The following is a 27,772-nucleotide window of genomic DNA, read 5'->3' as shown; positions in this document are numbered from 1 at the left end:
GGTTCAGATATCGATGACGAGGACATGCAGGAACTCCTTAATGATACAAGGCTCTTGAAAAAGTTTAAGAAAGGTAAGATCACAGAAGAAGAATTTGAGAAGGGGTTGCTGACAAGCACCAAAAGAACAGTCCCGCTGACAGACTTAGGGGTCTCAGACTTGGAAGAGGACGGCTGACCTCAGCCTCAGGTGAAGGCTGTTACGCCACTGGCCCACACTCCTGCCCTTCCCGGAAGACTGTTCTGGAAAGCTGTCTGCGCTGACGGGGAAACACCAAAGAACTGGACACCCATGAGCACTACAGTCCCGCCAGAGTCTCACAGAACTCGTTATTTGAGTGGAAATTTGTACTTTATAACAAATTTCAGGTGTCAGTATTGATTTTGATTAAGTGTACTTTTTCTGGTGTAATTTTGTACTTTATTACTGACTTGAAAATATTTTCATATATATGAAATATTTTATATGAATATATATAAAATATATTTTCATATATACTTAAATTATTACCATTTAAAAACAGATACTGTAGCACACTTGATTTTAGGCCTTGTAAAATTTCTAAGTCATATGACCTCCCCTCTCCTTCCTCCCGCCCAAATGTTGCATGACCTGTGCAGGCCTGTCTGGAGCACCTGCAGATGCACACGTGGCTATGCCCAGTGGGTTCTGGGTTCTTTCTCTCCTTTGCAATAGGGGCTACACTATGTAGTCCAGGATGCTTTGAGAATGATCCTCCTGCCTCAGGCTCTGTGTGCTGGGGTCACAGGCTGCGCCACCACACCCCGACTAGAGTGAGGACATTTTCGAATTGACTGTGGTGCTATTTTATTGGCAGATAGGTGTAAGCCAGGGATGGAATTCTGTCCTAAGACAGTGCTGCTAGGCCGTTTGTGGTTTTCCGCCCAACTGTGCTTATAGTTTCTGGCCTTGGTCTCCTGGTACTGATGCAATACCATATCCAAATCGTTCATATAATTTATTAAAAAAAGATCCTGATCTGTTCCCATGTTTAATTAACAAAAGCTGTTGGGGACTTAATCATGTTTAAAGTAAACTACTTTATAGACAGGTTAGGTCCAGATATTCTGTAAGCAGCATCCTGGGAAGGCATTGGTGTTTTTCCTGTCTGGCCTGACCCTGCTGAGGAGATGGAGCCCAGAAGCCAGATGCAGCCAGCAGTGTTTCCTGCCTTGTTTGTAAGGCACCCCATGATGTATTCTCAGTGGCCTTCACTGCAGAGCTGCCTGCGTCACTTTCACTGCCCACTCGTGTGCTGTCCTTCCTTGGGTTTGCAGCCAGTCACCTAACTTGTACTTCCACAGACAGTGAGTTTCTGTAAACTGGAAGGATGCTTGGTTCTAGAACTGGGAACAGGTTTCAGATGTGGCAGAGCTGAGTTGAAAGGATTCTCCAGGACTTCTGACGTGAACCAGTTCAGTTTGGAGCCGGCTGGCTCACCCTGCACACGTGCTCCCTGCAAGCTGGCAGGAGGGACTCTGCTCACAGGTACAGCTTGATGAGCTCATCGCTTACAGCAGAGGGCGTCAGCACGCCCAGGTCCGTAAACAGCAGGGTGATCAAGGACGGGGAAGTATAGTCCACCCACGGATGTTCCTCTTTGAGGTCCTGCCCAGTCTGCACAGACTTGAGAGTGTCTGCCTTGTACTGAGGAGGGAAGAACTTGTATTAGTTGGGTTGGCCTCGTATCCAGGCTCTCTACTGCTGAGGCTGTAGTTTGAGCGTTAAGTGAGCTGCCCCCATGTTGGGAAACTGGCTGTGTGGCAGGCTGGGAGGGACAGTACTCAGGATCCCATCCCAGATGAGCAAATGTACAATGGAGGGGCCTGGCCAAGGTCAAATTTTATAAAAGCAGAGGTAGGAATGAAGAGTCGATTCTAAGGCTGGGGTTCCACCATCAGTCACACAGTATGATGCTATTTCATTTGTATTTTAATAAATAAAGCTTGCCTGAAGATTAGAGAGTAAAACAGCCACCTTACAGAATAGGCAGTTTTAATCCCAGTAGCCACACTAGTTTTCCATAGAAACCAGGTGGTAGTGGTGCATGCCTTTGATCCCAGCCCTAGAGAGGAACATAAGACTGGAGGAGACAGCTCTCACAGTTTCATTCTGAGATTCCTGGAGGCAGGATCGTCATTTTAGACTGAGGTAGAGGTAAGAGCCAGTGACTTGCTGTTTTGCTTTTCTGACCTTCAGATTGAACCTCAATTTCTGTCTCAGGATTTTTATTAATCGTGCTACAACACAGCTTCTCTGCTATGTAAATAAACAAGATGGAGACTGCCCACATGTGTCCTGGTACCATAGAAGAGCACTGGAGGACAGCAGTGGGAAGTGAGGACCTTCTAGAACATTATAGAACCAAAGACCCTGTCAGCTATGTAAAACCCACCTTAAACTTATCTGGGACGTCTTGCTGGTTGAGTGGGAAGAGCCGTACAAACTTGAAACTTTCTGCGACCACATAGAAGGGTTTGTTTTGGGCTTTGGCACACACGGCCATCTGGTTGGTGCCAATCTGAGAAGTCAGGGAAATGGAAGAGATGCAAGGTTAGTTTGCTCAACTCACTGCAGTGGAAGCAGAGTAAGGGCAATTCTGGCATGGGAATTTGTTTCATTTAGTTTTTTGAGACTGGCTTGTTTTCTTTCTTTAAAGGTCCTCTTTGAAGGCTAGGAATTTAGCTCAGCTAGCAGAATGCCTGTCTAGCATGCTGAAGCCATGAGTTCAAGCCCCAGCCAGCACTGTCCAAATCAGGCCCTGGTGGGAAAAATGTTATCCCTAGAGATTAGGGGGAGGTAAGGCAGGAGGATTAGAAATTCAAAGGCATGCTCAATACATACTGAGTTCAAGGCCAGCATGAAATATCTTAGAGAGAGAGAGAGGAAAAAGGAAGGAAGAAAAAAAAAAAAAACAGACCAGGCAGTGGTAGGTAGCTCTGAGTTTGAGGCCAGCCTCGTCTACAGAGCTACTTTAGACAGCTAGGGCTACACAGAGAAACCCTGTCTTCAGAAACAAATGAAAAAACCAAAACACTTTTTTTCTTCCAAGATAAATGGTCCCAAACCACATGAAAATGTCCGGTACCACCAGCTAGGATGAGCTACTTCACACTTCCCGGGGACTTAAGGCACTTGCTGACCAGAGTCCCAGCAGCACTCTGCGCCACAGCCAGTGGAGGGAAAGCCCAATGTCCACTATCAGTGACCATGACCACACTGTCAAACAAAGCAGCCCTGACACACGCTGTAGTCGGGGTGGGGGATATGACTGAGGCGGCAGGGTCAGTGGAAGTATGCCAAGATCAAAGCCATGAGCTCGGGAGCCTACTTGTGTCAGTAGCACTGGAAAAGTCAGGATAGAACAAAGGGGACCCAGGGACATGGGAAAAGGCCATCTGGGACAAACAAAGTTTTACAAACACTGGTGACAGCATGGTGTGATCGTGCTGAAAGCCACTGAACCAAAGCCTCAAGATGGTGCATGCACGGCATAACATGACCAAGATGCTGTGTCATGGATGGTTTCCTAGGTAAGAAAACCCCGAGGACTAATACCTTCAATCAAATGTAAGCAAAGCCGGAGACACTCAACTCTCTAAGCTGAATCTGTTTTGCCTGGGTGTGGTACTGCATACCTGTAATCTTAGCACTTGGGAGGCAGAGACAGGATCGGATCAGCCTCAGCCATACAAGACCCTGTGTCAAAACACAGATCCAAACAAAAGCACCTATCTGTGTAAATGTGCAAATTGACAAGCGTCACAAAGGTCAGCCTCTAGAGATGAAATCTGCTACAGGGGCGTCCAAGGCCAGTGCGGCAGTACCCACCTTGTTAATAATGCCTCCGTTCTCAACCACTCCTTCAGCACCAACTATGACAAGATCTGCTTTCTCCATGATGTAGCTGAGGAAATGGACAAGAGGAAAGGCTTCACATACTTTTCTTGGCTCTAGTTAATGTCTGATGATGGTGGGTTCTTCCCACAGCTGCCGTTTTCACAGGGTGTCTGCCACAGGCAGCTGCCCTGGCGCTGTACCTTGCCACGGCATTAAAACTGTTGAGCCAAGGTCTCAGTTTGTAGCCTTGGTTGGCCTGGAACTCAGAGATCCACCTGCCTCTGCCTTGCAGTGCTAATAGGTTGAATCACAGGTTACTTTTTGAGACAGTCAGAGCTGCTGAAAGTGCTTATGGAACACACTCCTAGCCTCCTTAGTAATACACTTTCTTTCCCAGAGAATACTCGTCTTCAGAGATAGACACTGACGGCCCAGCTGGGACAAAGCCTCAGCAAGTACTGACCACCTAACTGCTCTGCACAGGCTGACTTTATCCTTTTACTCTGAAAACAGGAACAGCTGAGTGTTGCACCCTTGCTAGCAATTCCAGCATTTGGGAAGCTGAGGAAGGACTGAGTTCCAGGCCAGACTGGGTTACAGGAGCCTGTTTCAGAAATAAGACCCCCGCCACTAACATGCATGAACACAGGTCCCATGCTGGGCCCTCTCACGAGCCTTGTGATAACCTTCCTACTGCAGAGTGGCTGCCTATTTGTTAAGGGAGAGATGCTGCCCAGTCAGATTTTATGGATGGGATTCACACTCCAATTCGAAAGCCCTGCTTGGAGCCAGCACGCACACTTACCCAACAGCAGCATCCAGCACCACGGTGACAGGAACATTGAGGTGGCAGAGGGCTTTGGCCATTTTCTTCCTGAAGGTGACACGAGGACATTAGATAAAGTCAAAAAAAGGTCCCACAGTGATGCATGAAGAACTTGATTTAGACAGAGATGTCCTGTGACCTCAGTGGCTTATGGGGCAGGTCGTGACTCTGCACCAGGGAAAGGAGAACCCAAGTTCTTTAATTTACAAGAGTTGCTGTGGTTATTGTGTCTCCGCACACCAAGAGAAACCCCTAAGACTATGAGTGTTTTCCCTGCATGGGTCAGACACACCACATGTATGCCTGGTGTCTGAGGAGGCCAGAAGAGGGCGTGGGATTCCCTAAAGATAGAGCTACAGATGGTTGTGAACCACCATTTAGGTATTGGGGACTGAACCCAGATCTTCTGCAAGAGCAATCAGTGAGCCATCACTGGTTCTTTCTCTTTTTGAAACAGGGTTTCCCTGTGTAGCCTTGGATGTCTTGGAACTTGTTCTGTAGTACATCAGGCTGGCTTTGAACTCAGAGATCTGCCTGCCTCTGTCTCTCAAGTGCTGGACTAAAGGTGTGCGCTACCGTGCCTGGCTTATCACTAGTTTCTTAAACTACAGAGTTGTGGGTACAACTCCGGGGTGCCTGACTAGCATGTGCAGGACCTGGATTCACTCCTCAGCATGACAAAGAAAAACAAAAACTATACTCTTAAAGGGACCTGGTAATGCAGTTTGCTTTTCGTGTCATCTGGAGATGGTTTTGTCAATCACCAACTGGTAAAAGCTTTTCATACAGTCGTCTGCTGTTCCTCTGATGTAACTCTCTAAAGAAAAATCCTTAAAGGTTGGAGAGATGGGTCAAGGTTAAGCTGCTCTTCCAAAGGTCCTGAATTCAAATCCCAGCAACCATATGGTGGCTCAAAACCATCCATAACAAGATCTGGTGCCCTCTTCTGGCCTGCAAGCATACATTCAGACAAAACACTGTATATGGATTAAGTAAATAAATCTTAAAAAAAGAAAACTTAAAAAAAAAAGCAAAACCCTAAAAATTGAAAAATAAGCAAAAAAAGCTACAGCCTGTACTGTGCCCCTCAAACCCACAGGGACTTTCCTCCCAGAGTCAGAACAGTCATGAATGGGTCCAAGGCAATGCTGACTCACTGGCCAGTGGCAAGATACTTGCCCGGATAAATCAGGCTGAGACTCCGTGATATACACACTGAACCGCTTCTTGGCTGCCACGGCTTCTTCTAGGACCCTCAGGACGACTCTGGAGTAGGCGTGAGTTAAAATTCTCTATGGAACAAGAAACCTCATCAGAGGGGTGGGCTGCCAGTCAGCCACTGCCTGTGCTGTCCGCGCTGCTATATGACGCGTGCTTACAGTCCTGTATGCTGCAGATCAACCACAATCGGAAGGGTGACTCTGACAGCCCACGGAAGTTCAACACTCCTGCCCGAGAGGAACCCAAACGTACAGAAGACATCACGGGTTGGCTCCATGCCAATAAGCTAGAGCTTGCACACTTGGGCTTACAGGTGCTGGGAAGGGGAGGTAACACAGGACCTGATGAGACCCTGGCAGCGCAAGGCCAGGGAAACCAGGCCCGAGGGGCCCTCTGTCACATCATCCCAGAGCCACCTAAGTTTTCTAGAAGAGGTAAAAATCTAATATCTAACTGTATACAAGTTACGCTAAGAGATTTCATTTCCAAAACTGACGAGCACTGTGGGGTTAATACAGCTTCTGGCACAGATAACTGTGGACTCACACAGACTATGTATGCTCTAGGATGCAGAGGACCACACAAGGCGCGGTGGTGGACACGATTCCCCCACCGCGAATCACAAGTCGCATTTTGAATCTGAGGAGTCTTCATTTAACAACCCTGAGGGTGATCTGACCACAGGTTCAAGATTCAGCAGCTTGGTTTGTAACTCAGCTGTAAACCCCAGTTAAGAGCTGTGGGTGGTGCGGATAAGAAACACACACCACAGTCACATACTGTGAGAGCTAAGTAGTGTCATGGCTGGGCCTCCACTTGGCCTAGGTGTGTCTGACACTGCCATTAACACAGCTCCGTGTCCACCTCCCAGTAAGTTACAAATATTTAATAGCACACTTCAAAGCTGGGAAATGCAGTAAAGCCATGATGTGATGCAGGTAAATAGAGACGTGGTGCATGGAGGCTGAGTGGTGGGGGCTGTGCTGATGCTCAGGAAACATGACGGCTTCATCACCTGGTGGAGTGGACAAGCTGGAGACTGGCTCTACCTGCCAATCCCCACTTGACGAGGACAGCTCCACCCAGGACTGATGCTGGCTCAAATACGTGGCAGTGACCATAGGAACAGCTGGTCTGGACAGACTCATTTCAGGTTAGAGATCTAAGTACACACCCAATCTAAAAACACTTCTTCAGAGCAGATGCAATGGCTCAGTGGGTAAAGGGGCTTGTCACTAAGCCTTAAACCCTCAGATCCTCCGCAGTGGGAAGACCTTCACACACTCGCTGTGGCGCCTCTGCACACTCACACACACACATAATTAAGAAACAAATATAATTAAAAACACTTCTTAAAAAAAATAGCTTGCTAAGAGGCTATGGGTGTAGTTCAGTGGTAGAGCAGGTCTAGCATGTCTGAGGTCCTTACTTTCATCTCCAGATCCAATTTAAAAAAAGGCTAAAATCAAGACTCACTTATGTTGGTCCCATGTTCTCCCGGTTCACACTGGTGAGCCTCTATAGTATCTGTGTTTGCAGAGCACTGGCTACAGGAGGTATCTCATTTATGCCCCATCCACCCAGCCAGTCAGCTGCTGCTGTCCTTATTAACAGACTAGAAAACTGCAAGACAGAGAAGTGACTTGTCCCTGGGCCCAGCAGTAGGTGGTGGAGTCAGGACTTTAGGCCCAGTAGCCTGACTCCAAAGCTCTTGATTCTAGCAGCACAGGGGAGCCGTGTACTCACCGCCCCGTCTTTGATGAAAGTATGGCACAGATCCGCAATTTTATTTCTTGACAGGGATATTCTCCTGAGGAAAAGCTCTCCTCTCTCAATCATGATCTTCTTACACTTGGAGTAATCCTGGGGAGAGGAGCAAAATGAAGGGAGACCGCAGGACGCTGACAGTATCTGCAGGCCAACAGAGAAGCGGAAGAGGCTCCCGAGGGAGGGGGCTTACAGAGTACTCCAGGGAGGTGAGGCTGATGAAGCGGAGGAAGAGCTCTCCACCAGAGGACACGGCCACGGACGAGTCCACGCCACACAGGGTTTCTATGGCACTGGTGAGGTTCGCCCTCAGGCCCTGTAGTGTCTCCCCTGCAATGACGTCAGGAATGTGATGTTCATTTAGGGTGACGGCCCTTGCGGGCCTGCACTTCATCCACTCTTACAAAGAACACTGGCTGCATCTTTGTGCCAGCCACTGGGAGATGCTGCATGACAGGGCTCTGTTCTCACGAACAATAAACAACAGACAAGTGACAAACTGTCAGAGGACAGGAGACGGTAGGACGATGAACAAGAGTGAGCTACTGTAAAGGGCTAGCCTCTGGCATTACAGGCCATTTAAACGGAGACTTGGATAGAAAAGGACCCAGTGAGGACAGCTTCTGTGTAGACATCAGTGATACAAAGACCCAAGGTAGGAACACACTTGGTATAAAGAGCAAAGAAGGCCAATGAGATGACTGAGCAAAAGCACTGTGCGGCTCAAGCATGGTGGCCTGAGTGCAAAAGACCCAACTCCGGAAAGCTGTCCCCTAAGCACGCTAGCTCACCGTGGCAATATGCATACCACACTCATGCACACGCTAATAATAAGATAGAAATTAAAAATTCAAGAAGCCAGCAGGGCTGCGCTCATGTTTTCTGCAGTAAACAACAGCGTGGCAGATGGTGAGACAGTGCGGGTCCACAGTATCTGAATGTGTGTACGTTGGGAAGACACTCGAGGCTGTGTTAGAGAAATTTTTCTCTTGGCCACCCCAAGAGAATAAAAAAGGCATCATTATAATTTCTGTGTAAAAGAGGTCATATTATGCCAAAATCTTAAGATTACAATATTTGTTTAGTAGATCCCAATGAATATTGATGCCAGATTTTTTTTACCCCCGAGACAGGGTTTCTGTGTAGCCCTGGATGTTCTGGAACTAGCTAGTTCTGTAAACCAGGCTGGTCTTGAACTCACAAAGATCTGCCTGTCTCTGCCTCCCAAGTGCTGGGAGTAAAGGCAAGCGCTACCAGAATATTTTGTTTGTTTTTGGAGACAGGTTTCTGGGTGTAGCCCTGGCTGTCCTCCTGAAACCCACTCTGGCCTTGAACTCAGAGATCCGCCCACCTCTGCTTCCAGAGTGTTGGAAAAGCTATTGGTGTGTCAGACAGACTTTAGAGGCCAAGCCCAGGGGTTAGTAGTCTAGGGAGTCCTAGGAGTGCTAGGATCAAAGGTGTGTGCCACTACACCTAGCAATATTTATTCTGGAACATTCGCTATAGCATCTGCACAGAATCTAGGACAAGCTAGGAGCTTGGTACTCATCTATAAAGCTAAATTATTGCTTTAATTTAAGCCTTTTGGCCAAGACTGTTAAACTGACTCTTGATTCCCAGCGTATTTTATAGGTAGATAGGTGTCCTTTAGGTGACAGCCTGAGGGCTCCCTGGCCAAAAGGATGGACGCAGAGACAGAAGCTGAGCTTGAGACTGTAGGCAGACCTGCGCGGCTCCCTGTCCCTGTTCACTCTCCTAGAAGTGATCTGAAAACGTTCTTAGGGCCTTAGGGCCCAGGTTGTCAAGGGTGACTCTTTGTACCTTTGTCTCTCTTCAAGAACTCCAGCAAGGTCTGGATGGCAGCCACTGCTGAGGCCATGTTAGGATCGCCTTTCATCTGAGACTTAAAGTATTCAATTAACTCTAGGAAGAGAGAAAAAAACACGAGTCATCACCCAAACTTAGCAAGATGAGGCTAGAGCGCTTGGTAACAGCTACTGACCTTGAATAAGAAGCAAAAACATTAAAAACATTTTTTTTTAAAAAAAGGGCGGCTTTTAAAGTTACAGGGAACAAGTGTTGATTGGGATAGGAGATACTTCCGTACTATTGGCAGGGACACCTCTTTCATATTGGTTTTTCTTCTTTCTTTTTAGTTTTTTTGAGACAGGGTTTCCTCTATAGCTTTTGGAGCCTGTCCTGGAACTCGCTAGGCAGACCAAGCTGGCCTTGAACTCGCTGAGACCCTCCTGCCTCTGCCTCCAAAGCGTTGGAAAAGCTATTGGTGTGTCAGACAGACTTTAGAGGCCAAGCCCAGGGGTTAGTAGTCTAGGGAGTCCTCTCATCCACTTTATTAATCTCTCCTGCAGCCTTCTGAGCAGTCTACAGTCAAGTCTATTCGTGTGCCCAAATACAAATGGGAAAATGTATACAGTTCTACCTAGCTTATTTTTCATTAAAGTAAGTATATTAGTTTGTTTTTCACTCAACAGAAACATCCTGGTACCCATGATGGATAAGCAAACCAACGATGCCTTATTCCTTCAAGTAGGGACGTGTCTTCTTACTGCGCAGAGGACACCCGGACACAGAGGCTTGCACACTGACTCTGAGAGCCAGTTTTTGTTTGTTTTTCGAGACATGGTTTCTCCGTGTGACAGTCCTAGCTGTCTCGGAACTCGCTCTGTAGACCAGACTGGCCTCGAACTCAGAGATCCGCCTGCCTCTGGCTCCCGAGTGCTGGGATTAAAGGCGTGCGCCACCACGGCCCGGCAAGAGAGCCAGTTTTTTGGAAGAGGCCCCTCGGACAGCGTGTGCTGAAGCCAGTTTGCGCTCGTCCGAGAGGCCCAGACCACGACACAAAAGCAGTGAGAGCAGGAAGCAGCTCGAGCCCGGACTGCCCGTGTCCCCGCCGCTCGGATCACCCACTCACCGTGGTTCTCCATCCCTTCTCCGCGAGCCTCGCAACCGCGCCGGCAGCAAGCCACAGGCTGACAGCGTGTCGCACGCTTCAAACATCACTTCCTTCGCCTCGAAGTTGAGGTGACGTCGTTTGTCAGCGCCGGAAGTTGGCGTGCCCGCGTCGAACCGTGGGCGGCTCTCCACCGAGGCGTAGGGGCGCCATGGCCACAGACGGTGAGGGTGGCACGGGCCGGACGCGGAGCTGGGCTGGGAGGGACACGTTTGGTTGTTAAACGAACAGCCAGTGTAGTCGTTCGTTCACTCAGCAATTTCATTGTTGAGACAGGGTCTCACATAGAACTCGTGATGTCAAGGATGGTCTTGAACTCTTGATCCTCCAGCCTCTAGCGTGCTGGAAATCACAGGCTTGCCAGTGGTACTCAGATCTTTGTGTTTTCTCAGTAGGCTTTCCACCAGTTGAGTCCCATCCCCAGCCCTAGTATTTTTACGTAGGCGCCCTCTCCTGCTTTAGCCTTCCGAGTTCTGGGGTTACATGCCTGCATTAGCACGCCGGTGTGTCGTTCGGTAAATACTGGAATTGTCCCCGTGTACTGAACGTTATTCTCGAAACCGGAGGGTACAGCACAGAATCAACACAGGGAAGCTTGAGTGTGTGGTGTCACTCAGTCGAGAGGGGCGGTTGACAAGTGAAATCATTCCAAGAGGTGAGCAGGGCTGTGAGGACAAACGTGTGGCAACTAAGTTCAAGAGGGCTGTCTTTCGTTAGGACTCCAGGAGAGATGGAGACACTAGAACTGGATTGAGCAACACTATGAAGTTCACTTTAAGTACAAACATCCTGGGAGGTTAAACTTAGAAGAGCAAAATGGGCAGTGGGCGGATAGAGGAAGGTGAGAGAGAGGCTTGTATTCATATACTAACTTGCTAGTTACAGCTTTTAAATTACATTTCCTCCCAAAGATTCTTGCGTTTATTTATTTTGTGTGTGTGTGTGTGTGTGTGTGTGTGTGTGCGCGCACACACACTTAGGAAGTCAGAGGCAAACTTGTGGGAATCGGTTCTCTTATTGATTGTTTAGGTTTGCGGGATTGAACTCAGGTCATCGGGCTTGTGAGCAATCGCCTTTACCAGCTGAGCCCTCTCACTGGCCCCGAGTTATTTAGATTGACAACATTAGAAGCGTCACTTTGGCTACTGTGTGAGAAATGGATTCTGGGGAGCAAGAGTAATTAGGGAAGTGCACTCAGCAGTCGTAGCCATGACCCACACCTCTGTGAGAAAGGCGGACCTGGCACAGCTTGTCAGCCAGGGAGGCAGAGGCTGAAGGAGCCTGGCAGAGACGTTTCAGGCGCACACTTCTGACAGGCAGCGCACTGTTTTCTTTCTTAGTCTTCTTGGTACTGTCAAGGAAGGGAGCCTAAGCAGGATTTGGTTCTGCAGAAACCAGAGGTGGGGGATGGTCCTGGTGAAGGAGCTGGGCTGGGAGAAGGAAGGTAGGAGGCAGTAAGTTGGGCACACACTCGCCCAGCTCTGTTATTATGTGCGCATCCAGGCTTTTCATGACAGCAGGCATTGGCAGGGTTGCTTTGTCCCTTCAAGTGCAGGCTCTTGGCTGGGTGTGGTGCCAGATGCCTGTAATCCCAGATACTCAAGAGATAGGAGGTTACCAAATCAAGGCCAGCCTGGGCAATTTTTTAAGATGCTGTTTTAAAGGGTCATGTTTCCTAGGGAGATGACTCAGTGGTTCAGAGTACTATCAGGGGACCCTGGTTAGTCCAGCAGCCACATAGCTGCAGAAACCTCCAGGGGATATGGTGCCATCTCCCAACCTCTGAGGGCACTTCATAAATGTGGCACACATACATATCCGCAGTCAAAGCTCTCACTCATATAGAATAAAATAAATGTAATTTTTTTTTTGTTGTTGTTTTTTCGAGACAGGGTTTCTCTGTGGCTTTGGAGCCTGTCCTGGAACTAGCTCTGTAGACCAGGCTGGTCTCGAACTCACAGAGATCCGCTTGTCTCTGCCACCCGAGTGCTGGGATTAAAGGCGTGTGCCACCATCGCCAGGCAAATGTAATTGTTTTTAAGTAAGAAAATGCTGGGGCTGTCGTTTGGTGGCAGAGCCCTTTCTTACCATGTAGGAGTTCCTGTGTTCATTCCCAGGACCAGACTAAATGAAGCATAGGTTCTTTGAGGACTCGGAGCCAGGACCTCCATCACTAGTCATAGTTATTACTGTGGCTGTTTATTGAAAGCTTGTGTTAGGGGCCTGCTTTGTTGTGTCTGTCAGTGTAGATAGTGGCCTAATTCTTTTACATGGCAAAACTTTGTTCACAGCTGGGCAGTGGAGGCTCACACTTTTCATCCCAGCATTTGGGAATCAGAGGCAGGCAGATCTCTGTGAGTTCGAGGCCAGCCTGGTCTACAAGATCAAGTTCCATGACAGCTAGTAATAATAATAATAAAATTGTTCACATAAGAATTGTTTTCCCCTCTTTGGTTCTTTTAAAAAGTTGATCCCTGGTCTGGGAATGTAACAATATAGTAGAATCCTTGCCTGACATTCACAGAGCCCTGGTTTGGTCCCCAGCACTGTTTCCCACCAGATGGGCTGGTACAAGGAAGAGACTGAAGGATCAGAAGTTTGATGTTATCCTTAGCTACGCAAGGCGTTTGAGGCCAGCCTGTGCTATATAAATAAAAACTAAATAAATAAAATATTCTTAATCCCCGCTGGCTTGGCTGTTGTACGATGGCTCATCCTGGCTGCTCATGGACCAGCCTCGTGGCTCAATGTTCCCTAATCTGCTTGAAACCCTATCTTGGAGATTCCTGTTGCTCATTCAGTAAGCTCAAGACCAGGCTTTAAAATGTGGATTCCGCCGGGCGGTGGTGGCGCACGCCTTTAAACCCAGCACTCGGGAGGCAGAGGCAGGCGGGTCTCTGTGAGTTCGAGGCCAGCCTGGTCTACAAGAGCTAGTTCCAGGACAGGAACCAAAAAGCTATGGAGAAACCCTGTCTCGAAAAATCAAAAAATAAAATAAAATAAAATGTGGATACCTTTGGGTTAAGTCAGTATACATTTGTGGAGTGTCCACCACATGCCAGGAGCAGAGGGTTGGCATGACCCACCCACAGCCTAGCCCTTATAGTGCTGGGGGCAGGTGAGTGCTAAGAAGGTCTGCCCAGCTCCTCAGCCCTGGTCGGCTCGGCCTGGACCTGGTTTTGAACTCGGGGAGATCCATCTGCCTCCTCCAAATGTTGGGATTCCCTGGCATTTAAAATTAAATTTTTTCTTAACATTTATTGTGTGTGTGTTAGTGGGCAGCTTTGTTAAGTCAGGACTCACCTAACCATGTGCATCCCAGGAACTGAACTCTGGTCATTGGGCATGGCTGTAGGCCTTTACCTCGTAAGCCATCTCTGACCCTTTTTTTTTTTTGGTTTTTCGAGATAGGGTTTCTCTGTAGCTTTGGTGCCTATCCTGGAACTAGCTCTTGTAGACCAGGCTGGCCTCGAACTCACAGAGATCCGCCTGCCTCTGCCTCCCGAGTGCTGGGATTAAAGGTGTGCGCCACCACCGCCCGGCTCTGACCCTTATTTTATATAATGAGATACTGGCTCTCAAACCAAGGGCTTCCCCAATACCAGGCAAGCACTCTAATCATTTAGCTGTGTCTTCAGCCCATAATTTTTAAGGAAACTTGGCTCTTTGGGTGAGCTCTGATCCGTCAAAGGATGATAGCCATATGAGGCCCTCTAGTTATTAAATGACCGTCGGGAATGTTGTCTGTATTTCAGTTTCATGAGGCTGACATTTTGAAATGTTGCTCTTGTTCCTGTTTGCAGAAGATGAGTTGAATCTTCTGGTTATCATAGTTGACACCAACCCGATTTGGTGGGGAAAGCAAGCATTAAAGGGATCTCAGGTAAGATGGCTTGAGCCTTCCCACGATTCTCCTTAATTTCAGTTTGTGTGTATGCCACCCACTACCCTGCAAGCAGTATTGAGTCCTTACAAGCCGGGTGTGATGGCCCTCGTCCAGTCCTAGCCCTTAGGTGGAGGCAGGCAGATCTCAGGAGGTCAGGCTCATCTTTCCAGTCTAGGTGTCTAGAGACACTGTCGGAAAGGAGAGCTGTGAGCCTATAACAGCCGCCAGTTAGACCGTACAGACCAGGGAGTTCTTAGAGCAGGGAGATGTGTACCTGGCCCCACCGTTCCCAGGACCGCACATGAAGTCCTCAAGCCTGGTGACCTGTTGACTGTCACCCTCTTCCGGCCTACTTATGCAGGCAGCTGATTGCCTCCTGTCTATTTTGCTTTTCTAAACAGTTCCTATATCTCTTGTATGAGGAGGCATCTTCTGTTTTATATCTGCTTGGGGGAGGAGGGTATGGTGTGCCGCAGCACGTATATGGAGGTCAGTGAACAACTTTTGGGGGCCTGTTCTTCAATCATGTGCGCTCTAGGGATCGAGCTCAGCTCATCAGCCTTGGTTTAAAGCTCCTTTAACCATTGAGCTATCCCACCAGACCTCGTCTTTGGAGTTTTGAGATAGGTAGGGTCATCCTTTTGTGTTTTTACATTTAGTCTTTGTTTGTGTATGTGTGGGGATGCTTGCATGTTGTAGATACCTGTGGTTAGTTTGCTTCTTTCTCCAAGTGCTCCCCAGGCATCAAAGTTCCTGTATTTGTGGAGCCATCTCATTGACCCAAGTTTTAAATTTTGATGAAACAAGCTGGGCGGTGGTGGCACATGCCTTTAATCCCAGCACTCGGGAGGCAGAGGCAGGCAGATCTCTGTGAGTTCGAGACCAGCCTGGTCTACAAGAGCTAGTTCCAGGACAGGCTCCAAAATCACAGAGAAACCCTGTCTCGAAAAACCAAAAAAAAAAAAAAAAAAATTGATGAAACACAGCTTATTTATTAAAACAAAACAAACGAGATTGTGCTTTTTAAAAAATTTTTTTCAGTACAGGAATTTGGGTATCCCAGGCTGGCCTTGAACTTGCTGTACAGCCTGAGGATGAACTTCTGGTTCAGCTGCCTCTGTCTCCTAAGTTCAAGGTTTCCAAGTTTACTTATGTGGCCCCACCATGGCAGTATTTGAGAAGTAATGTTCTCGTGTATAAATGATTCTGTCAGTAAAGTCAAGAAGGCTTCCTCTCAGGTGCTGTGCTTCCGGTTTTAGAAGCAGCAGAGCTGAGCCGATTTTTAGTGTTGAGTCACTGTGTCGGATGTCGGTGACTGTCCATCGGCACATAGTGGCACATGTCATGACGGGGAGGTAGAGACAGGTGAATTGCTGGACATTTGTTGCCCAGGCCAAGGCTCTTTCTTAAACACACCAGTGTATAAGTAAAGCTAAGTAATGAAAACCGATTGGTTTTTCAATGCCGTCTTCATCAGGAGCTGACTTGTTTTTCCCATGTTTGTCAGTTCACTTTATCCAAGTGCATGGATGCTGTGATGGTGCTGGCGAATTCCCACCTCTTCATGAACCGCTCCAACCAGCTGGCGGTGATAGCCAGCCACATCCAGGAAAGGTAGGACCAGTGCTCTGCTGGGGCTGCTTTCTAGTCCTTGCTGGTTTCATACACGTGTGTAGACATGCTGGTTACTTTACCCTGTCAGCCGATTCTTATACCCGGGGAAGAATGGCAGACTTGGAGACTTCTTCGGAGACCCTGGCAACCCGATTCCTGACTATAATCCCTCCGGGAGTAAAGACGGGAAATATGAATTGTTGACAGCTGCAAATGAGGTGATCGCTGAGGAGATCAAAGATCTGATGACCAAAAGTAAGAGCCTGGCTATAGTCACTGTTACCTCCCTGTAGTGAGACTGTTGTATGCTTTTAAAATGTAAGGTTTGTATTGATTCTTTGAGAATTTCATGCGTACCATGTATTTTGGTGATATTTGCCAACCCCATTCTTCCTAACCCTTCCTATCTCCTCACCCCCTCCCAACTCTCTCTCTCTCTTTAATAATCTGACCAGGGTTGCAAATGCCTTTGATTTCAGTACTCAAGAGACAGAGGCAGACAGATCTCCTGTGAGTTCTAAGCCAGCCTGGTCTACTTATCCAGTTCTAGGAGAAAGTTTGTCTCAAAAACAAAAAACAAAACAAAACAAAGAACCCTCTTGTGTTGCCCATATTCTCACAGTATGGGCCATGTCCTGGAGTATGGTTGCCCTGTCAGGGACCACACCCTTAAAAAAAGCCAACCTTGTCACCCCAGGCCATCGGTTGTTAATGGCTTCCCAGCTAGGGGAGGCCCATGCGTCTGTCTATCTTAGTTACGTTTCTATTGCTGTTAAAAAGCACTATGACCAGGGCAACTTACAAAGCATTTAATTTGGGATTCATGGTTCCAAAGGGTAGTAGAACCTTCGTGGTAGGGAGCATGGCGGCAGGCAGGCAGGCTTGGTGCTGAAGCAGTAGCTGAGAATTTACATCTAATCCAAAAGCACAGAGTAGGGGAAGAGCTAACTGGAAATGGCAAGAATTTTTGAAACCTCATAGTCCACCCCTGGTGACAAATCTCCAACAAGACCACACCTCCTAATCCTTCCCAAACAGTTCCTCCAGGTGGGGCCCAGGAATTCACATGTATGAGCCTGTGGCAGCCATTTTCATTCAAACCGCCGCAACCTCTTGCTGCTATTGGAGAGGACCCAGGTCTGGTTCACAGCACCCATGTAGGGAGGCTCAGTGCCCCTCTAACTCCAGTTCCAGGGTGGCCAATACCCTCTGGGCCTCTGCAGGCATCATGTACACAGACACACACACACATACACACACAAATTAAAAAAAAAAAAATGGGTTTCTAAACAATAAATTTTTTTGAGACAAAAATCTTCCTGTGTCTCCCTGACTGGCTTGGAGCTAGCTATGTAGACCAGGCTGCCTGCCTCCCCCTCCAGCACAGTGGGATTAAAGGTGTAGGCTACCACACCTGGCTCCATCTTAACCAGTTCTGAGTGTACAGCTGAGTAGTGCTAGGTGTGCACACTGTTTCAAGGCCATCCTACTGGCCTTATCCTAACCTTATCAAGAACCTTATCCTAAATAAAATTCCACGTCCTTTATTTTAGTTTTTTACTTTTCGTCTTGGTTTATTTTACTTTATGTGTATGAATGTTTTGCCAGCATGTGTGTCTATGCACCATTGTGTGCCTGGTTTTTGTGGAGGCCAGAAGAGGGTATCAGATCCCTTGGAGCTGGTGTTATAAATGATTGTGAGCCCCCACTTGGATGCTGGGCTTTGAACCCAGGTCTTCTGGAAGAGCAGCCAGAGCTCTTAAGAACCCAGTCACCTTTCCAGTCCTTCTCCAGCCTCTAAATACCAACTCCCATCTCTGCCTCTCCTTCCCCTAAATAAACACCTAGACACTTTGAAGAGAGGCGTGGAGTAGCTTACTTGGGTTTGCTGATTATTCGTCTCCGTGTTTTGAAATCCGCTTTGAACATGTCATCTTGTGATTCATTCATGAATACTTGCATTTCATAATGACTTTATTTGAAAAAAAGACTTAGAATTTCCCCATTTTGTGCTCTTTTACATTTGCAGGTGACATAAAGGGCCAGCACACAGAGACATTGCTAGCAGGATCCCTCGCCAAAGCCCTTTGCTGTATCCTTATGCTAGTGTATTACAAGGCAGCTTTTTGTAGCGATGGTGTTTAGCTGGTGGCTTCTCCAAGACCTTGTTCTCTAACACTCATGTGCAGTGGCTCCTTTGGCCCTTCAGGATGTTCCCATGACCATCCGAAAAGCCTGGTGCTGCTTCTTAGTGAGGTATTGCTTTGTTTCTTTTGTTTTGTTTATCTTATTTTAAGAATGAGTGTTTTGCCTGAGTATATCTCTGTGTACAGTGTGGGCATCTGGAACATGTGGAAGTCAAAAGAGGGCATTAAATCCCCTAGAACTGGAGTTGCAGGTGGTTGAACCACCATGTAGATGCTAGGCACCGAGGCTGGGATCTCTGCAAGAGCAACCGGTGTTGTGCCCTGCTGAGCCATTTCTCCAGCTTCTTGCTTCTTACTCTGATAATCTAGTACTTGCTTTGATCTTATTCCTTGAATTGCCATCTCTGGTACTGATTTTAAAAGTTGTTTCCCAATCTCAGGGTTTAATTAGTGAGCGGCACTCTGTGGGTGAGCAGGTGACCTGGCCCGAAGCACAGGGCAGCCAGACTCTTCCTGATTTCACGTGTCGTGGGCTCTCACTTCACTTTTGTGAAGTGTCTTTGAACAGTATTGAGTGCTGTTTACGTCCTGGCGTTTTTATCCAGTTGTCCCGATCCTCTTTATGCCTTTCAAATTCATCATCTCGCTGAAGGGACCCACTGGTTTGGGTGTGGCCCCAGTATTGGTATCAGGGATGGTGGATGGTCAGCTGTCTGTGCTGTGGGCTTCAGTGCAGAGCTCATGCTTCCCTTGCTGAGTTCAGAATTGGGTACTGAACCCAGGCCCACCCATATGGCTGTCATGGCAGGAGATGGGAGGGGGCTGGCTTAAAGTCTGAAGGTCTGTTTTCCTGTTAGTGTGGATGTTTGTGAAGCAGCATGTTAATTTTCCTTAATGTTAACAATCCAGATATTCACAGAGTGAGCAAGGCAGTTAAAGGTAGGAGCTGATTGTTTTGCAACTACCGCCCTTTGATTTTAGTGCTGCGTGCTTGGTGGGGTATTTTAGAATTGCTGAACACTCAGAGGCAGGCAAATCTCTGGGAGTTTAAGGCCAGCCTGGTCTACATAATAAGTTCCAGGCCAGTCAGGGCTGTAGAATGAGATCCTTTCTCAAAATAATATAAAATAACAATTGCTTAGAAAACCACATACTTTTTAAGCTATCTTGTTTGTTAAATTATCTGTTTTTGTCTCTTTATAGATAATCAGGAGATGAAATCAAGGATTTTGGTAAGGTTATACACAATTTAGATATAATTACAGACAGGTGGAAACCATGGGAATGAGTCCAGGTGTGATGTCACAGGCATTTAAATCCAGCACTGGGAGAGGGAGACTCAGGCTGATCTCTGTGAGTTGAAGGACAATGTGATCCTACATAGCAAGTTCCAGGTCAGCCAGGGCTGCGTAGTAAGACCCTGTCTCACAAAGCCATCTGGAAAAGCATTTTCAACATTGTTACTTTTATAGAAAATTACTATTTCTAAAATCAAGAGCTCTTGGGCCAGTGAGATGGCTCTGTGAGTAAAGGTGCCTAGCCTGATGACTTCAGCCCCTAGGGCCCACGTGTATGGAGAGAACTAACTCCCAGTGTTGTCCCCTGGCCTCCCAGTGCATGCTGGGTACGCTGGACAGATGCCCATCAGTCTGTCAAGGACCAGGACGGATCTGGTGTCACCATTTACTTCAGGGGTTTAGTACTGAGTAGGAAGATAGACTGGAGAAGTGGCCCCGGGTTTAGTACTGAGTAGGAAGATAGACTGGAGAAGTGGCCCCGTCTGTGACTTGCAGCAGGTCATGTCCCAGTGAGTCCTGGGAGGAGCTTGAGGTCGAACAGCTGTGTTTGCAGGTGATCAAGGCTGCAGAGGACAGCGCACTGCAGTACATGAACTTCATGAACGTCATCTTTGCTGCTCAGAAGCAGGTGAGACATCAGCCTTCCTGATTTCTGAGAGAAATCCTCGGAGACCGGGTGTGGTGGTGCATACCTTTCTGAGTTGGAGTCCAGGCTGGTCCATATAGAGAGTTCTAGGACATCCCGAGGCTCAAAAAACAAAACAAAAAACCCAAAAAATGTGGTCACTGTCATTCAGTGTGGTTCTGGTTGTGGCTTGGGGATTCAGAATCCACACAGGGTACCTGTCATCCTGGGTCCTTGCGACTGGGCGGTGTTCTCGGAACACTCCAGCTTGGTTTGCATCAGATGTCATGCTGCTCATCCCGTTAGCCCACATATGGCTAAGACTCCCCGGGTTGATGGTTTGATACAGGAACCCTCAGCTTTACCATCTTTTGTATTTTTTTAATTTTTGGCAGTGTCATTTAACCCAAGACTTTCACATATGTGACGAGCTCTACGTGACCTGAGTGTCCCCAAGGAGCTTCTTGTTTTGTGTTGAGACAGGCGGGCTCTTGCTAACTTGCCCAGGCTGGTGTCAGCTCCCTGCAGTCCATACAGGCCTGGAACTTGAGAAGCCTGTGTCAGTCTGCTGGGCAGCTGGCTAACTGTGTGCGCTGTTCACCTATAGTTTCTCATTTGATGCTAGTGTGGTGTGTGCTGTGCAGATAACTGAGATGTTCGGATAACCTGATGCATCATCTTTGTTCTCTGTTTTTTATTTCTTTTTTTTAATATTTATTTATTTATTATATATACAATATTCTGTCTGTGTGTATGCCTGCAGGCCAGAAGAGGGCACCAGACCTCATTACAGATGGTTGTGAGCCACCATGTGGTTGCTGGGAATTGAACTCAGGACCTTTGGAAGAGCAGGCAATGCTCTTAACCACTGAGCCATCTCTCCAGCCCCTTGTTTTTGTTTTTTAATGTGTCCAAGTGTTCTGCCTGCAGACATATACATGCAACATTTGCACTTCTGGTGCCCGTAGAAGCCGTGAGAGGGTGGTAGAGCCTGTGGAACTAGTTACAGATGGTTGTGAGATACGATGTGGGTGCTGGAAACTGAATCAGGTTCCTCTGGAAGGGCAGCCAGTGCTCTTAGCCACTGCACCATCTCTCCAGCCCCCTCTAAGCCTCAGTTGGAGCATACAGCACCACTGGAGCCCAATATTACCTTTCAGTGTGGAGCATGTTGCAGTGAAAAGGGGTCAGGCTTTGGAGACAGGATTGGGACCTGGACTGGATGTTTCAGAAGCCAGTGTCCACCGTGCAGCATCACTGGACATGTTAAAGGGCCCATTTTAGGGATAGAGTCTGACTGGAGAAAATGGGGCACATCTCTACCTATACTAGGGAGGCGGAGGCAGGAGGATTAGCACAAATTCTATGCCAGTCTAGACTATAGAGTTGAGAACCTGTCAAAAAAATAATAATAAAAAAGAATAAAGTCTAGATGTCTGAGACAGCCATAACCATTGCTGTAATGTTTTAAATGCTCCTTTCAGAATATTCTCATCGATGCCTGCGTCCTAGACTCGGATTCAGGGCTCCTCCAACAGGTATGTTTCCAGGGGGTGTTTCTGGTTGTTTGTCTTGAGACAGGGCCTCGCTGTAGCTGTAGCTGGATCTGGAACTCTCAGAGGTCTACCTGCTTCTGCCTCCTGAGTGTGGGGATTGAAAAGTTTGTGACACCATGCCTCCCCCACTGTTCAGTTTTCTAGGAAATAATTTAGTTTTCGAGGAAAATGTAATTTCTGTACGTTGCATTATATATGTCTTGGGAATTACTGTTAGATGTTGTAGTCGTGCTTTCTTGTCGGACCCACTAGCCTGCAAATAATGACATGGGGACATTAATTATAAAAGCTCGACCTTAGCATAGGCTTGTTCCCAACTAGCTCTTAAAACTTAATATATTGGCTCCAAAGCTACAGAGAAACCCTGTCTCGAAAAAAAAAAAAAAAAAAAAAACAATATATTAATCTACATTCTGCCCTGTTCCTCACCTCCATACTTCCCATCCTGCTTCCTCTCATCTGGCTGGCACCTCTGCCTTTCTTCCCAGAGCTCACTCTCTGCCCAGATCCTGCCTATACTCTCCTGTCCAGCTATTAGCTGTTCAGCTTTTTATTGCACCGATCACAGCAATATGTCTTCACACAGTGTACAGATATCCCACTACAAGGTGTTGCTTTGGGGTTGTGGGGGGGTGCGGGGGTGGTAAGATCTTACTCTAGCCCAGGCTGGGGTCACATTCATGGCAGTTCACCTGCTTTAGATGCTGCTCTTTGAGCAGAAGTTTGAAACTAAATCTTTTGATTTTACCAGAATGGCGAGGGTGTAAAGGTCACACACCTGAATAATCAGCAAGCCATGGGTGACTGCCTTTTGCGCACAAGAAGTATTTCTGGGCCCATGAGATTGCTCAGTGGCTAAAGGTGCCTGTGCCCAAAGCTGATGACTTGACCCCAGATGCTGGAAGGAGAGCGCCGCTCCCTCAAGTTCTCCCTCTGTGCCATGGCTTGCATATGCGTGCACACACAAATAATAAACGTAAAGACAATTGCTAATATCCCTTCCCTTCCCTTTAACATTTCCTTAAAGAGTTAGATCCTTGAAGATCAGTCATCAGTGAAAAGGGCTGGTGCTGGGCTGAGGGGAGGGAGCATGCGCGCGTCCGAGAGAGCTGCACTTGTCAGTTCTTGGGCTCAACTTGACAGTAGGCATGTGGTATTTTTTGTTTGTTTATTTTGTTTTTTTTTTTTTTTTGTTTTTTGAGACAGGGTTTCTCTGTGTAGTCCTGGCTGTCCTGGAACTCGCTCTGTAGACCAGGCTGGCCTCAAACTCACAGAAATTCTCCTTCCTCTGCCTCCCAGGTACTGGGATTAAAGGCTTGAGCCGCCACCACCACCTAGCCTGTTTTTTTGTTTTTTTAATGCATAAATGCATTTTAAGGAATTGTTTAGAGATACCTAAGAATTCATTACATTTTATTTAAAATATAGTATCCCTCCCCGTGAGGATGAGACACAGTGTAGGAGTTAGTCCTGGGTGTGGGCGCCATATGACATAAGTGCTTGCTTGTGTCTGTCATGTTCAGATGAGGGTGACTGCTGCCTCCCTCAGCTCCTCAGCCACCCTGGCTTTCTGTATCTGCACTGTTGCAGTTCCCATTGCCTTACGTATTAGGCTTTCAAGGTGACTTGATTTGCAGCTCTCAAAGGGTCGTTAACTCGGAGATAACTCTGGCTGAAAGCTGGCTCTGGCCCTGTCCTTCACCAGGATGCCTCGAGTACACATGCCATTGGCTCCTGGACCTCAAGTCACGGGCGAACAGAGCTCTGGCTTTTCTGCGCAGTGGCTTCTCCCAAACTCTGAGCCCTGTCTCTGAGCAGAGCATGGTTCACAGGGCAGCCACCCTGCTTTCCCTCTTTCTCTTCCTCCCTTTCCATACTGCTGTGATCTGGATGAATCTGTCCTCAGCACAGATGCTGAATCCCACTCCTGTCTCCTTTCCTAACCATCCCTTCTGTGGGGCTTGCAGACATCTGGGCTCTCTTAGCACTCAGTCTGTCATCTTGGGAGTCAGAAAGAAGCTGATGGCATAAGACAGGCCATGTTACTCCCTTGCTTAACTGCCCCCACCCCATCCCTAGCATCCCAGCACACTTTGGCTAATACCCAAGTCCTTGCCTTGGCCTTCTGTTCACTCCACATCGTCTCTTTTCCTGTGGACCCAAGGGTGGTGTTGCCTGAAACCATAGTTAACCTGGGCTGTTGTGGCCTAGTGCCTTGGCACTTGTCCCCTGCTACCTAGGCTTGGCCCTTGCCTTCCCTCAGCTTTCCTTCCCCATCACCCACTTGATTGTCATGGAAATTAAAATCTATGACATCAGTTTTGTGCCCAGCAGCCCGATGTGCTCTTCTCCCTCCTCCCCCTTAAATCTATCAAGGAAATTTTAAAGCAAAGCATTGGGAAGCTCAGGATGCGCTGAATGGCACAGAGGGCAGAGAGTGATGCTGCCAGGGGCTGTCCTGTGTGTTGGCAGTGCTAGGAGCTCACCTGAGGAAGAGACACAGTAGCCTGGGAGTCTGGAGCAGAGCTGAGTGATCGTGTCTGTAGTGTGGGCAGTGGTGAATACATGAACCTCACACCAGCTGACCTTAGAGACCTGTGGAGTCCTCATGAACCCCACTCCCCTGGGAATGCCGAGGTTCTGCATTGTTCATGGCCCCTCTGTCTTGCAGGCTTGTGACATCACAGGGGGATTGTACCTGAAAGTGCCCCAGATGCCTTCCCTCCTGCAGTACTTACTGGTGAGTTATTGGAGCTCACCCTCTCTAGCATCCCAGGGTAGGAATTGCTGGGAGAGAGTGGCTTCAGAGTTCCCAGGCTGAGAAGGGTGCGCTTCCAGGTCTTTGAACTCTGGAAGTTTTTGCAGATGTCACATGATTATATAGCAGAGTGTTTAGTAAGTGGCGTGGGGCTGACGGCATGGCTCAGTGAGTAAGGGTGCTTGCCGCCAAGTCTGATGGCCTGAGCTCAATCTCAGGATCCGTACGGGGGAAGGAGAGAATCACCTCCTACCAGTTGTCTTCTGCCTGCCATGTGTATGTGCTCACACACATACAAGTGCACAAATTAAATGAAAGATTAAAAAAAAATTGTGGGATGAATAACAATGAATCTTAATAGGTGTTAAAGGAAATTAGTATTTTGTGTATGTTACATCCCCTGAGTGCATGTGGAGGGCAGAAGCCAAGTGGCAGGAGCAGTTCTCTCCTTCCAGGTGTGGGTTCCAGGAGTGGAACTCAGCTCATCCAGGCTTGCTGGCATGTACCTTTCCTTACTGAGCCATCTAACCAGCCCCAGAGGACAGGCTCGAGTTAGTATTCTCCTAGTGCTGATTGGCTAAGATCTGCTCTTGCGTGTGACTACTGGCTGAGCTCTGCTGTCTGTGTGGTGACTGGTTAAGCTGTTGTCTGTATGATTGGCTAACGCTGCTGCTTGTCTGTGTGTGATGATTGGCTAAACTCTGTCGTCTGTGTCTGGACTGTTGCTGTGTTAAAAGTTCCTTGTATATTTTTTCTGTTTTTTGTTTGTTTGTTTTTTTTAAACAGTGGGTTTTTCTTCCGGATCAAGATCAGCGATCTCAGCTAATCCTCCCGCCTCCGATCCACGTGGACTACAGGGCTGCCTGCTTCTGTCACCGAAGTCTCATTGAGATTGGCTATGTCTGCTCCGTGTGTCTGTCCAGTAAGCTCATGCGTAGTTTTTCTTCCTGTCTGTGTTGGGGGAGGGGGTGGCACAGAAAGTAATCTGGTTTTCACATCCTTATTTCCTTGTTTTTTTTTTTTTTTAATTTTTGAACAGTTTTCTGCAATTTCAGCCCCATCTGCACCACATGCGAGTGAGTATCTTCACAGGTGCTGATGGGAGTGGGTTCCCAAGGACTCCCGAGCCCTGAAATGTTCTTCTCTCTATCGTTCCAGGACAGCCTTTAAGATCTCCCTCCCTCCTGTACTGAAGGCTAAGAAAAAGAAACAGAAGGTGGCCCTGTGATGAGCAATGTGCACGCGTTTCCCCATCCTGCTGCAGCCTGCTCTCCCTGGAGGGCGCTGCTCTCAGCCCGTGCTTGTAGGGTGGAGCTGACGTGCACCCCAAGCCTCCCATGTTCCATGGAAAGGGGACAAGCACAGGGTTAACGCTTTCTGTCTGTTGCTTAGCAGAAGCCAGCTGGGCCTGCTTCATCTGTTGTTGCTCTCTTCCTTGGGGCTGGGTGTTGAATCCCCACCTTGCAGGTCCTCGGCCAGCACCCCACTGCTTCGCTGCAGCCACCTGGGATTTTGTTCTTTTTTTTTTTTTTAAATGTTTCTTTTTTTTTTAACTTTATATTATGTATGAGTAAACTTAATTTTATGTATGAATACTCCGCATATACACCTGCGTGTCAGAAGAGGACATCAGATCCCATTGTAGATGGTCATGAGCCACCATGTGGGTCCTGGGAATTGAACTCAGGACCTCTGGAAGAGCAGCCAGTGCTCTTAACCGCTGAACCATCTCTCCAGCCCCTGGGATTTTGTTCTTAGATTTGTCCTCCGTCACAGCTTATCATCTACATTCTGGGCTTTCTGTACTAAAAGATGGGCAGTGAGTGAAGTAGGAATGCCACTCGGGAAGGTGAACAGCATTGGGTCATCATCAGTCATGACAAAGCATCTTAGTTGGACTGGTGTGCACATGCCTGGAATCCTGGGTCGGGAAGGTTTGGGGTTCAGATCCTGCCTGTCTTTTAAGAAAATGAACATTTTATAGCAAATAAGTTGTTTCCTTTAACTATATTTAAATGTAACCTGACCTAAAGGCATAAGCCTTCAATCCCAGCACTCAGGGTGCAGAGATTGAGGCTAGCCTGGTCTACGCAGTGAGTTGAAACCAGTCAGGGCTGCATCTTGCCACTTCATTTACAAAAACAAACCAAACCAAACCAGTAGTCAGTGTAGGAGACCTGCTGACTCGAGGCTCCCTGCAGCTGTTAGCTGTTCTGTATTTGTCTGGTATGCCAGCATATTTGCACGGAGTTAACCAAGATTATTAGTAGAGGTTTTCAACAAAAATGTATAAAATCTGAATTTAAATATACAAAAGGAGCAATCGCAGGGGCTGTGGTAAAGGTTGTCAGAGACACACATGAGGGAAGAGTTTGTCGGCTGGTGTCAGAGCCACCTCATGGGGAAAAGGAGCTATCTAGAGGTATAACCCTGTCATTTTCTAATAGAATAACATTAATGTTGGAGAACTGTTGAATACTAAAATGTAAATGAGTTTAATCAAAACACTTGTAATTTCAACAATAAAAATTCTATTTTTATATTTACTAATTTTCTTAAAGTATTTTTCTAGATATTTTCATTAAGTAGTTTTTTTGAGACAGTTTTTCTGCATAATAGCCCTGGCTGTGTTGGAACTCACTTTGTAGAACAGACTCACAGAGATCCTCCTAAGTGTTGGATTAAAGGCGTGCGCCACCACCACTCAGCTTGCATTGAGCAGTTTTTGTTTTTAATTACTAAAAGCTTTCTTAAGAACACTGACCTTCCAGAGGACCCGGGTCCAGTTCCCAGCACTCAGGAAGCAGCTCACAACTATTTGTTGCTCCAGTTCCAGGGCATCAAGTGCCCTCTCCTGGCATCCACATGCACCAGGCACAAACATGGTGCACAGACGTACGTGCATGCATGTGTAAACAACCGTACACAAAGAATAAAAATCTTAAACCCAAACAACAACACAAATCAGCAGGCTGGCATGATAGCTCAGCAGGTACTGTGACCCGAGTCATCTTCAGGGCCACGTTGGGGGGAGGACAGAACTGACCCCTGAGTTGTCTCCATTCAGGTCCATTTGGGACTGAGGCATAGACTTGGAGCTGGTGTCTGGAGGGCCTACATATAAAGGTGGCAGGGGCAAGTGCAGGTGCCACTTCTTCCAGCTGTTGCTGTGTGGGCCGCTGCCGATCACAGACCTCCGCCTGAGGTGACAGAAGTAGCTGTCTTTGAAAGGGGAGGACCAT

General features: G+C 47.6%; 4 protein-coding genes across 12 annotated transcripts in view; 2 read left to right on the top strand and 2 right to left on the bottom strand.

The window, feature by feature from the left end:
- Ddx55 (DEAD-box helicase 55) overlaps window positions 1-999 on the top strand; it is a 29,041-nt gene extending 28,042 nt beyond the window's left edge. For all 9 annotated transcript variants that reach the window (XM_050146573.1, XM_050146571.1, XM_050146570.1 and 6 more), the window contains exon 14: window positions 1-999. In XM_050146573.1, the coding sequence (XP_050002530.1) occupies window positions 1-177 (177 nt within the window). In that variant the 3' untranslated portion in view covers window positions 178-999.
- The window catches only part of Sbno1 (strawberry notch homolog 1), a 264,584-nt gene that overhangs the window by 214,738 nt on the left and 22,074 nt on the right, over window positions 1-27,772 (bottom strand). The gene's annotated exons all lie outside the window — the stretch shown is intronic.
- Eif2b1 (eukaryotic translation initiation factor 2B subunit alpha) lies at window positions 961-10,732 on the bottom strand. Its single transcript, XM_050146585.1, has 9 exons — window positions 10,608-10,732; window positions 9,497-9,598; window positions 7,869-8,005; window positions 7,655-7,771; window positions 5,863-5,979; window positions 4,667-4,731; window positions 3,853-3,928; window positions 2,417-2,542; window positions 961-1,668 (listed from the first exon to the last, which is right to left on the bottom strand). Exons 1-9 carry the CDS (start codon window positions 10,618-10,620, stop codon window positions 1,504-1,506), a joined length of 918 nt encoding a protein of 305 aa, XP_050002542.1. The 5' UTR covers window positions 10,621-10,732; the 3' UTR covers window positions 961-1,503.
- Window positions 10,729-27,237, top strand: Gtf2h3 (general transcription factor IIH subunit 3). Its single transcript, XM_050146584.1, has 13 exons — window positions 10,729-10,810; window positions 14,450-14,529; window positions 16,040-16,146; window positions 16,235-16,401; window positions 18,176-18,238; window positions 19,203-19,232; window positions 19,497-19,525; window positions 20,145-20,219; window positions 21,701-21,754; window positions 24,444-24,512; window positions 25,317-25,452; window positions 25,570-25,606; window positions 25,689-27,237. Exons 1-13 carry the CDS (start codon window positions 10,798-10,800, stop codon window positions 25,756-25,758), a joined length of 930 nt encoding a protein of 309 aa, XP_050002541.1. The 5' UTR covers window positions 10,729-10,797; the 3' UTR covers window positions 25,759-27,237.

The sequence above is a fragment of the Alexandromys fortis genome, unplaced genomic scaffold (assembly GCF_014885135.2).
Source record: "Alexandromys fortis isolate MF-2015 unplaced genomic scaffold, M_Fortis_MF-2015_v1.1 scaffold_56, whole genome shotgun sequence".
NCBI classification, from domain to species: Eukaryota; Metazoa; Chordata; class Mammalia; order Rodentia; family Cricetidae; genus Alexandromys; species Alexandromys fortis.
This window is presented reverse-complemented; position numbering and strand designations above follow the sequence as displayed.